Genomic DNA, 13186 nt, shown 5'->3' with positions numbered 1-13186 from the left:
AGTTAATCAACAAGATAAGCTTCATCATAAACCGGTAGTTATTCATATCTCTTTTTTAAATCTATATACTTATATCTATGTATATATATATATACATATAATAAATATATAATAATATATATTACATATATATACATATGTAATAAATAAAAATATATATATACATGTAATAAATAATAAATAATAAATAAAAATAATAAATAAATAAAAATAATAATTTATTTTTTAAAGTGAAATAATTTACTTAAACTAGAATTAGAAGAATTAATTTACATAACATAATTTTATATAAAAAAATTTTGACGAAATTTTCTAATTATTTTGAAATCAGAAAGAAAATAGTAAATGTTGATTTTAATTACTTTTTTATCTGAGTTTATAATGAAAATTAGAAAGTTTGAAATCGATTAACGTTGAGTTATAAACAATTAAAAATAGTGAAAGTCGCAGTTTTTCAGAATTTTTGTAATAAATCTAAAGATTTTTATATTTTTTAATGTTTGTCATCGATTTTAATGAAATTTTCAACATATTTATGTAATTGAGATAATATATATAAATTCTACGTTTCAAATTTCTATTACAGACTCAAATAAAAAGATTATAAAATTTTTACTTTCTACTTTTTCCATTACTTCTAATCAATTGCAACTTTTTCATAAATTTTTTTATGTCATATAGTGAATTAATTCTTCTAACTTGTCAAAAAAGTTTAATTTTGTTTGACTGAATTTTAACTAAATTTAATTATTCATTTTAATTGTTTATATTCTTTTTATTTTATGTATATATATATATATATATATATTATTATATATTTATTATATATATATATATATATAATAACCAGAAATCAATGTGCAAAAACAGAAAACAGAAGAGAATTTTTTTAATCCAAAAGTTGAATAATAATCGATAAGATAGGAAATTTCTTTGTGAAATTTTAGTAATTCTAATGCATATTATATGCATTATTGCGTTAATTCTTGTTTGAATTCCAATGATAGATATCTTAATATATGCATATAAAATGTTAATATAGGATATTTTTAGAGTTGATTTTAAAGACAAAACAAACGAAAAGTTGGAAAATATATAAAAATATCTATAGAAGTTATTATTAAATTACAAGAAATTAAATTTTGTATTAAACATATAGAATTTAAAACATTTAAATATTTAATATTTATTACGAATTTTATTACATTTATTATTCAATTATTCATTTCACGAACAAACTCTTATTTACGAAATTTTTTTACGAAACATTTTTTCTCAACTATCAATTACTAATCAATTTATTCTTTCCCCAAATTATTCGAATTACCTCAAATTCCTTAAATTTGACAAATAAAAAATACATTATCAACTGACATATTATTTACTAAATAATATTATTATTTGAAATAAAATCAGTTTTATTAATCGAAATTTTTCTATGTTACCTATTAAAACATTTTTTGGTTCATTTTTATCTAATTCATTCATATATTCTTCATTCAATACTATTAAAATTTTACTACAATTTTATATTTCGATAAAAAATTTTATATAAAAATTGTGCAATACTCGTAGAGGAAAAAGAGAAAAGACAGAGAACGGTAAAGCTTGAGAATGAAAAGAAGTTTACTCATGGGATCAAGCAGGTTTCGACAAGTCGAGACACACACGCTTTAATCCTTCTTGGAAGGAACATCATTCTCATTCATCACCGATATAACTTACTTATTGAATTTACATTTTTCATCGAGGTATATCTACATTCCTCGTCAAAATGATAACACAACTTATGATCTTTATTAATTTTTTGAAACTAATGCAATATATCCAAATTAAAATAAATTATTATGTTAATTCATATTATGTGTATTTTTTTATTTATGTGTATTTATATTTATTCATATATATATATATATGTAAAAAAAAGAAATATAAATGAAAATAAATCTATCTCCTATTCTTCTCATCAATTTGATGACTTTTAAATATTTTATGAGAATCGAAATTCTAAACAATTTTTTCCTGTACAAATAAATAAATAAATTAATCTTAATTTTCAAAATATTTGTAAAAAAAATTTGTTTATTTTTGTTAATATTATCTAGATAAAATTTACCTACACATATATATCCACGACAAAGTGCGTCAGCATTGCGATTACGCTTATCAATTATTTATATAAAAATATCACGGTGCTAATACCTAAAATATATATATATAATATATGGGTGAATTAATATCATTATAATACGAAAATTATATAATATTATATATTATATATTAATATAATCATTATGTATATGATAAAATTATAATAATAATAATAATAATAATAATAATAATAATAATAATAAAAATAATATAATATATGATATAATATATATAATGATATAATTATATAATATATAATATATCTATATAATTATAATATATATATATTATATAATATATATATATATATAATATATTTATTTATATTTATTTATTTATATTTATGATATATAAATACATAAATTCAAATGAATCAGATTATTTACACCGTTATTTGAATCACTCATGTTCTGGTTGAATTATTGACTGAATTCATTATATCTACAAATGAATTGCAAAAATGAAAAGGAAGCATCGAAATGAATGAGATGAAATGATAGAATTATTGACATAAACAATATATACACTGGACATCAACTATTAGCAGAATATTTGTTCCTATTCTGTCATCGAATCTTTAAGATAAGAACGAGAATTCTTTTATCTATCTTATCAATACACAGAAAAAGTTGCTTAAACTTTTAAACTTTTTTGTTATGCATTCAACAATTTCAAATTATCCTGACGATTGATGTGATAAGAATTTCATTCGTATTATATAATGCATTAATATTTAAAAAAAAAAATAGTAATATATTTGAGAAAGAAATCGCAGTTTGAAAACGTCAAAAATATATACCATTATATAAATTGATCTCTTTGAAAGGAGATTGGATGGAATTAGAAATTTAATTCTATTCTTGTAAGATTCAGTTTGTGAATGCTCGGCAACTTAAAATCTCTTTACTTGGTATTGAAAACTTTAGGATTCACGATTCATGCAAAAATAAATATAAAACAAAACAAAATCTTGGACAATTAAAATTACAATGTTAGAACAATATTACACAGGATACTAAGCTAATGAAATAAAATAACACTAAATTACAATATCAATTATATTTATTTTATTTATTATAAGAATGTGTTTTATCAGAAATATAAGTAATAAAAATGAGTGATCGATCAAGATAAAAATAAATTAAAGAAAATGTCGATAAAACGAATTTATTGGCAATGATTCACGACTCTTTTCGAATGTGCCTAATTTTCCTTTTCCTCGACGCATTTTTCAAGATTCATTGTTTATGAGTGGAGAAAAAAGAAGTGATATGTTAATATATGGATTATTCCATTTAATATTGTTGTAATTTTGATCGCAAAAATTGTTTTATATTTTATTTTTGTATTTTGTATATTCGAAAAATATCTATAGATAAATAAATAACGACAGTGAGATAAATTCTGAAAAATACTCAAGCTCGATTTAGATTAAGGTATTTTAAACTTATTATTCATAAGCTTTTTGATCGGTTCACTTCATACGTTATACGTATTAGTTTCATGATATGTTTATATTAACAAAAGATAAGTAACATACATATATACTTACACAGTGTTATAAAAACATAATTTTTTTTTACAAATATCTATAAAACTAAAATCGGTTATATACTATCGTTAAAAAATTTGAAAATAAGGATATTTATTAAATAAATAATTCAATTTTATGATATAAAGTATTATCTTGTTGGATTCTATGTGATATTTTACTTTAAGCTCCAATTATTACTTTTCTAGATCTCAGATCTGTTTCCTATTGAGTATTTGTAGGATTTTCTTGATATAGGAGCTAAAGACTTTCAGCTCACAAGTGTTATGCAACTTTGGTAATATCTACAAGACAAAAATTTTGGAAGATTATTTAGAGAATATCGAAAATCTTTAAATAATTATTAGATTAAAAGAGTAGCTTTCGAATCGAAATTATAATGAAAATTCATAAAATAAATATTATTTTTATTTTGAAATATTTTTTTATTCAATTATACTATTTTTTTTATAATACTTTTATTTTTGATTATTTTTCACAAAAGTTCAAATGTTTCCCCAATTTTTTGGCGATATTTAGTGTATGCAGGGAAATATTGTTCAAAATTTCGTTCTCTATAATATGTTCAAAAATCATCGAAATAAAAGCAAATAGTTTTCTTTGTAATTTTACCTAAATAAATAAAAAAATATTTTTTACTATTAACATAAATGTACATAAATTTATATACGATTTCTCAATATATCTCCTTCATCTGCCAATATTTATTATGACGAGAAACTAATTTACATATTGTGCCTAATGTTTTCCAAAGTATAGAAGAAAAAAATTTATTTAATGTTATCAGGTTTTTGCGCAGATAATTTAAATTATACAGTCTGAGATTGAAATAATTAAAATAACAATGTAACAAATTTTCCAAAATAGATACATAAATCTTTTCTTTCGGTATGAACAGAATAAAGTAATGGTTCTTCGTTGCTGTTCGTTGGAGTGAAGTTTATCAAAGTTTACGATAATAGTTTGAATTTAAGAGAAAAGAGAATCAAAAGTTCTTGATGAAATACGATGCAGTCAAACTAACATGAATTTTAGAAAAAAATATAATGAAAAATAAGTTGTTTCATATCATGGAACAAATTGATTATTTTTATTTTTATTATTTTTGCTCGTTTTATATAGTTTTATATTTCATTTGAATTAAAGAATTTTGAAGAAATTTGTGATTATAAATTTCTGATTTTTGTGATTAAATTTCTGATTAATATTTTATAAACTTAAAAATAAATAAATAATAATGTAGAGTTGTTTAATATAAATTTTTTTCTTATTTTTATTAATTCTATGGAATTAAATATTATAGATTAATTTTGTATTGATCTATAACATAGAATTTTGTTTTAAATTATTATTAAATTATTAATTTCACACTACAATTCTATTTTTAATAAAATATTATTTTTTTCAATTATTCATTTATTATTTTCATTAATTTTAGAAATAAAAAATAAATAGAAAAGTGTAAATGAATTCTTGTTAAATAGAATTATCTTTTTTTTATTTTTTGAATATATTTTACTTGTTTTCTTTATAACTTTATCTTTTTTTTTAATTTTTTAATATATTTTTTTAATATATTATATTGAATACTATCATTTCTCAAAAATATAATTTTTTTCTATTAAGATTTTATTAATATTGAACTTTTCTGAATTTCTACAAAATTTGTTTTACTGAAAAAATATTTATTAAATTAAAAAAAAAATTTTAAATAATTAAGAGAAAAAAAATATTTTTTTAAAAAATTTTATTTATATTTATATTTAAACAATCAATTAAAAGTAAAAAATTACATTCTATGATTTTTATACATTTTAATGATTGATATAATTTTTTATGCAACAAGGAAGAGTGTAAATAAATATTAAATAAATTTAATATATTGCATGTTATAATTTATTATATTGAGTTTTTACAATCGGAAATTTACATATTTCTAAAAAAAGTCATAAGAATGTTTGTGATTTAATTTCTTTGAAAATCAATTAAAAAATTTCAATTAAATTTTGATTAAATATTTTATTTATTGAAAAAAATAAAATAAAAATATATGATATATGTTAAAAAATCAAATAAATAAAAAAATTCTATAAATCGTAATCGATGTCAATTAATATCAAATATAAAATTACAATCATTATATTTTTCAATTAAGAAGTTGCATGAGATAAAACATTTTAGCATAAGATGAATTAAGATATTATTATATTTTTAATGTTAAACAGAACGACATCTTCGTTTTCAATTTTGTTTTTAAAATAAATTGGTATAAATGAAAATAAATTATGATTAATTAAAATAAGTTAAAATAAATTAAAATATTTTAAAATAAATTAATATCAATTAAAAATTAAAATAAATAAAAATATAAATTATTTAATATTTTTATATAAAAACATAAAAATTGGTTATTTTAAATTTTTTAAATATTTATTGACTGCAATTTTTTAATAATTATTTCTTAATGATATTTAATTTTATTTTACTTTCTTTTCTTAATACTCATTTATAATCAAAATTAAATTGAAAAATTTTTTTAAAAAAATAAATTGCGAATTTTGGATGACGATGAAATTAAAACTTGATTATTAATTATATAAAATCAAAACCGGTTGTAAATTTTTTTTTTAAATATTGTTCTTATATATGTGTTCATCATCAAACTACATCAAACTAAAAGAAATTTATTCGTTACATTGAAAATTATAAAGAATTGCTTAAATAAAAAACTTCAAAGTTTATTTTAAGTTTTATAATGTTTACTTATATCTTTCTATTATCTTATAATGAAATAACATCATTAATTATCGTATTACATCAAGTAATTATCGTATAGTAAGCGATATTGTATAGTATGTCAATGCAACTAATTATATCACGATAAAACATAATCTTACGTTAACGTAATCTTACGTTATTGAGTTCAAATACTAGATGTACTATAATAAGTGAGCAATAACGTGGAACGAAAAAATCAAAATTGTATAATAATTATAATATCTAATATTGGAAAAACTTTAATAAAATAGTTTTTTAAAATTAAGTAAAAAATAATTTTTTTAAAGTTAATTTTTAAAGCAAAAGTTTTAAAATTTTAATTTTTTATTTTCATTTAAATATAGTAATATATTTTTAAACATTTTTTTTATTTTTTAATTCCTATTTTTATTATATTATCAATTATAATATTTTTTTTTAGTTTTATGTTATAAATTTATTGATATTTCAAAATAAATATATAAAATAATGCAATGAATATATGTATAAATGAAAATTATAATTAAATTATGTTCTCCAATTCTGATTTTAATTTCTGATTTTAATTTTAATCTAATTTTAATCTAAATTTTTTATCCAAAATCATGTAGATATTTAAGAATCATTATTTAGCGAAAACAGAAATTAAATTATTCAATAAAAATTTATAAAATCAATGAAAACAATCACTCAATCTTTTTTACTCATGTATGTAATAAGTAAAATAATTTGTGGCACTACAAAAAATTTTTTTATAAAATTCAAATTTGAATAGATTAAATATTTTAAGATATAATTTTGTATATATATTTCAGTTCTTATAAACATTTTAAAGTTACGATTTAGCAATTAAAAATGAAAATTTTCATTTTTTGAAAAATATATTTACAATTGAATACAAAATTCGATCATATTAGATATTTTATATAAAATATATAAATAAGAAAAAAGTTTGACGAATAAATATTCATTATTTTATTCTTTAGTGATATTTTAATAATTTGAAAATAAAATACAAAATTATGTTGAAAAATAAGAAAACGAAATATTTAGATGATTAAACATTCATATAAGCAAGTATAGTTTTGTGCCACATAGATTTTTAGAATATTTACAAAATATTGTTTTTTTATTCATTGGATTGATACAACATAGAAGAATCTTAAATATAAAATAAGTATAGATAACAATAAAAATTTAATTCATAACGTTTTTATTTATGAAAAAATATTAAAAATATTGAAATATTAAAAATTTAAGAAAAATTTTTATAAATTCGAAGAATATGTAAAAATATAATTACTACTTACTTTAAGTATATATTAGAAATTATATTGAAATATTAAAATAATAATAGAATAAAAATTTTTAAATTTTAATTCTAATTATTTCAAACATTCATTGTGAAGATTAGATAATTAGATATCAAATACAAAACACAAATTAGATACCAAACACAAAACAAAAATTTTTAAATAATGACATAGAATACATATTAAAATTATCTTATTCAAACACTATTTCAAAAAAATTTATCTAAAAAACATCCTAATTTTTATGAAAATTTATGTATATAGAATATGTATATAAAATAAAATGGATTATACATAAAATAATTTTTTTTGACAAAAAATATTTTTTTTCTTATCATTGACATGACATCAATTTTTAATGAGTTTTAATATTTTTTTTACTTTTCGAATACAATTTTTCTTAGATTTTTTGAAAATGATAGAATATTAAAAATTAAACATTTTTTATATAAAAAATTTTGCTCTGTCATTATAATTTATATTATATTATAATTATTATAAAAGATTATTATTATATATTAATTATTATATTAAATTATTATAAAAGAATTAAAGAAGTGAAATTTTACTGATATTTTATGCATTGTTTTATATTTTCATTAAGTGAAATTTTGTTAAAAAAATTGTTCTATTATATTATATATATTCACAAAATTTCATTAAAAATAAAAAAAATTTGTTCAAAATAAAAAAATTAAAAAATAAAAGACTCTTTGAATTATATATTCAATCTTGATTTATATCAATTCATTATGCACTACATAATAATATATAAATATAAATAATAATATATAATATACACGCATACACACACACACACACACGCATCTTCATTAAAATTATAGCTATTTTGAATAAATTTCCATATAAAATAATAATAAAATAATATTCAAATATTTATATTTTAATTTATAAAAAATTCTTTTATACGTTGTATCTATTTATTTTATTATCTACTTGTACTGCACAATTTTTAAACATATTTTTGTCTATATTTTGTTTTTTGAATTGTTTAGAATATAAATTGATATTAGTAAGAAAATTATGTTTTTGTTCTCTGTAAAAAAAAATAATTTTAAATAATTTATATAATATTGTTTACGAGATAATAAATTTATGAAATATCTTTGAAATTCGATTCTAAAGGCTAAAACAAATACAAAAGATGTGTTTAAGAATTAATTAATTAAAATATTTTTTACATATTTTTATATATTTTTTACACAGATTTTACAAAATAACAGAGCACTAAAAGATTTTAATTTTTTTTTAAAGAATTTAAAATTTTTATTTATTTCTATCTTTTCGAAATTCTATTTAAGAAACGAAAATAGTACTAATATTTTAAAGGGGAATTTCACCTTCTTGAGATGATATTCTACTAAGAAAAGAATTGATCCATATATAATATATGAATTATATATTCACAATGTTTCCATATAAAACGAAATTATTTTTAATTTTAATAATATATACGATCGATATAAAAATTTTTCTTATTGAATAAAACATTTCTTCCAGTGAAACAAGACTGACATGAAAAAAGTTTATGAAGGGATAGATAATACGCTAAAATTAAAAACTAATGAATAAATGAATGATAGAATTAAAAATATATAGAACAACATACGAACTCTAAACTTTGTATAATGTTAGATATTACAAAATTAATGTCAAATTTTATATTACAAAAATTGAAATTTGAATTTTGTATGAATACTTAATTTTGATTTCATTTATTTTATTTTCATTCTTTTATTTTATTCTCAAAATCATTATTTAAAATCGATTTTGCGAACTTAGTATGTATCTTAAGAGTTAGTTTTTAATAAGATAACATTCGCATTTATATTTATAGTATTTATTTATATTACTATATTTATTATATTACTTAATCATTATATAGGATTCTAACCAAATTTTATCAGTGTATTCTATAAGATAAAATAAAGAAAAAAATAATATCCAAACATGTACTATTGAAAATATTAAAAAATTAATAATATTAATTATATTAATATTATTATTAATTATTTAAAAAAATTAATAATATTAATTATAATAATAATATTAATTTTTTAATTATTAATTAATAACAATAAAAATATGGAATGAGTGATAAATAATATGCATTTCTATTTACAAAGTATAATTAGTTAGTATTAGCTGTATTAGTATGACAAAAGTATTTATATATAATAATTATCATGCTTCTATAATTCCAATTAAAAATTTTTATTTTAAGATATTCACCATTCTTGTCAAAAAGTATTGGCAATAATAGAAGATTAAATTCAAAATTTTTTGAAGATTACATTAATTTTATTTTATTTCAAGAATTATAAATGTGAACATTTTGAAATGGAATTATAATTAGAATTGTAAAAATATTATATCTTCTGGTTACTATACATAAATATTTATTCATTCATATTTATATTTCGTTTTTTTGTTATATCTTCCAATAGTTATATGATATTTTTTCTTACATTGTAAAATATATTTCCGGAAAAAACCGGAAAAAACTGGAACACCCTATACAAAAAACATTAATGTTAGATAAGTCATTCTTTTTTTTAGCTGAATATGCATTTCATTCAAAAGAAAAACAGTTTATAACAGTTTATAAAATATTAATTTTTCGATCTTTATTTACTAAAATTATGTATAACAAATAACCTATATAACCTATATAACAAATAAACAATATTTACTTTTAAGTGTTTAATTTAATTTTTTTTTATCACTCTGAATATTATTTATTTTTGTTGCTTCAATAATCAATGCTCTATTTTATTATATGATTATTATATATATGATTATATCATATATATATATATATATGATATGATTATTATATATGATTATTATATATGATTATTATATATTATATATTTTATTATAAATAAAAATAAAGTTTATCAATAATCAAATATGGAAAAAAGAATTAGAATTATATGATTATTTTCTAATAGTGAAAAAAATTTATCTTTAATTTCCCTAATTTTATAATGTAGTTTGTATTAAATTAATTTTTAAGATGACGCAAGAATTTTGAATTTAGAATTTTCTTAAAAAATATAAAAAATAATATATTGAAATATATTTTTTTAATTTTTTAATTTTTATTTATTATTATATCATCGATTATAATATTTTTTCTTATATATATATATTTCTATAAAAATATATATATTATTTTAAAATAAATATGTAATATAGAAAACGATACAAATAAGCAAATTAAAAGTTCTTACAAAATAATAAATAATTCTTTTTAATTTTAAGGATAATTAAAAGATTAATTCAATAATTTTAAATAATATTACTTTAATTATTTTTTAAATATAATAAACTTATATATTTGTAAGTTTAAAATTAATATATCACTTTTTGACTGTGATATTTGTGTTTGTTAATATATTCATAAGATATTTTTAAAAATGCCAATTCTAAATGTCAAAAAAAATACAAAAGATAAAATATAATAATGTTGATTGAAGTTTATTTATTAAATTATAAGTAATTGAAATGAAATAGATGAAGCGAGATATAAATAGAATTTCAATTAATATTTTTATATATCAATTTTTGTTTTTATATGCTTATATCTTATATTTATACGCACTCGTTTTTAAATAAATTATTTTATTATTTGTTAATTTTTTAAATTAATTTATTCTAAATATAATCCGAATTTTCTCATCTAAAATTATTTTTACTTAAAGTAAGAAAAATTATTTATTGAAAATAAAATTATTATTAAAGATTTATGAAAATCAATAAAAATTAATTTTTAAACGGTTTAGTTCTTCGAAAAATATATTGATCAAATTTGGATTTAAACAGTTATATGATTATATTATTATATTTTATAATTTATTATCAGAAAAGAACAACTTTTATTTATTATTAGAAATCATAGAAATCATGAAAAGCAAAAATTTACTTTTTTATTATATTTTATTTTTTTTTATAAAACATTATTACTACTTCATTTCAATTCATATTCAATCTCTTTTTTTAATTACTTTTTTTAATGAATCACTATGAAATACCCTTTATATTTCAAATTATCATAAATGAAACAAACATTAATTATGATTGATTGATAAAGAATCAATTGAAAGTTTCATCAAAATCGGTTTATAAAAATATCGTATTAAAAGATAATATTAAGACAAAAAATAATTAAGGATGCTAATATATGTTTTCATATTGACAGAAAGTATGTTTTTATCATCATTATTTGGAATCGATATATCATCAATGTTTTTTTGATAAATTTTAATGTTTTTGGTAACATACAATTTTTCGATTGTTTTACTTTCATTATAATACATAACTTTTTGTTATTTTTTCAGCAAAATGAAATTTAAAATTTGAAAAAAATAAAATCTTTGTATTTATTGTATATTTTGAACCAACAATATTAGAAAGATTATTTTTTAAAGTAGACTTAATATTAATACAAAAAAAATAAGTAATTTAAAACAATATTAAATCACTTAATACTTTGAAACAATGTACCAGACAAATACTAAAAATGTAATCTTTTGTATTCTGAAAAATAAATTTTATAAAAATTTCATCAGAAATTTTCAAGAAATCTCTCATTTTTAAATAAATTTAAAGAAATGTCGATGTCGTATATTTAAACATCGATGTTTTATTTTTATATCGATTGATATCGATATTAGTTGATACATAATGGATGGTCTCGATATACATTGACATTTTATTATTTTTACATTTCCTGGGGATAATAGAAAAAGGTATAATTGAAACAAAGAGAAAGGAGGAAGAAAAGGAATCGCGAAGGAAACGTCGAACGGAATGAAATTGCAATTCTAAGGCACAGGGTAAGGGGGGGAGGGCAGTAACCGAGCGGGCCAAGCAACGTCAGGGGACCAGGGCAACAACCGAGGCTGACCTCTACCACAACCATCAGTCACCCTCTCCTGCTTCCCCGCCGCCGTAATCATTGGTATAGCTAGTCGCCACTGCTGTTGCCTCTAACCCTCTTCACCGACACCCCCGTGTCCCAATCCAAGCCGCTTGACACACACAGATCACCTTTTGTGGCTTCTCTTCCTTCGCGGTACAATAATTCGCCGTCATTTCGCACGCCACAGTTCTCTCGTGTATTTGTCCCACATCATGGTGCCCTGAACCGAGAAATTTGAACAACGGGTTGTTGAAATGCGCCTTCGCGCCTTTTATCGATGAGATTTAACCCCTTCCGTCGTGAATTAATTTCAACTCAAAGGAGGAAAGAAAAAAAAAAAAGAAAAAAGAGGATCGAAAGCTTTCCTGCTCTCGCTGAAAAGTTCTGATTCTTATCGAATCAATCTTGTGTTAATTCGCGTCGTTCGGGTTCAATCCTCTCTCGTGTATCAGCTTTATGAAAATA

At 18.5% G+C, this 13186-nt stretch overlaps 1 protein-coding gene across 4 annotated transcripts in view; it reads right to left on the bottom strand.

Moving 5' to 3' along the window:
- Window positions 1–13186, bottom strand: part of LOC122719224 (inositol-pentakisphosphate 2-kinase) — a 281879-nt gene that overhangs the window by 108236 nt on the left and 160457 nt on the right. Inside the window, exon 3 of one of the 4 annotated variants that reach the window (XM_043944871.1) lies at window positions 10263–10308. The exons of the other annotated variants lie outside the window; for them this stretch is intronic. Coding sequence (XP_043800806.1) covers window positions 10263–10264 — 2 coding nt within the window. The 5' untranslated portion in view covers window positions 10265–10308. The remainder of the gene's footprint in view (window positions 1–10262; window positions 10309–13186) is intronic. 4 annotated transcript variants of the gene reach the window in all.

Source organism: Apis laboriosa, unplaced genomic scaffold, assembly GCF_014066325.1.
Source record: "Apis laboriosa isolate Shangri-la unplaced genomic scaffold, ASM1406632v1 scaffold71_cov137, whole genome shotgun sequence".
Lineage (NCBI taxonomy): Eukaryota > Metazoa > Arthropoda > Insecta > Hymenoptera > Apidae > Apis > Apis laboriosa.
Note: the sequence above shows the minus strand (reverse complement) of the source record. Positions and strands in the feature narration are given on the sequence as shown.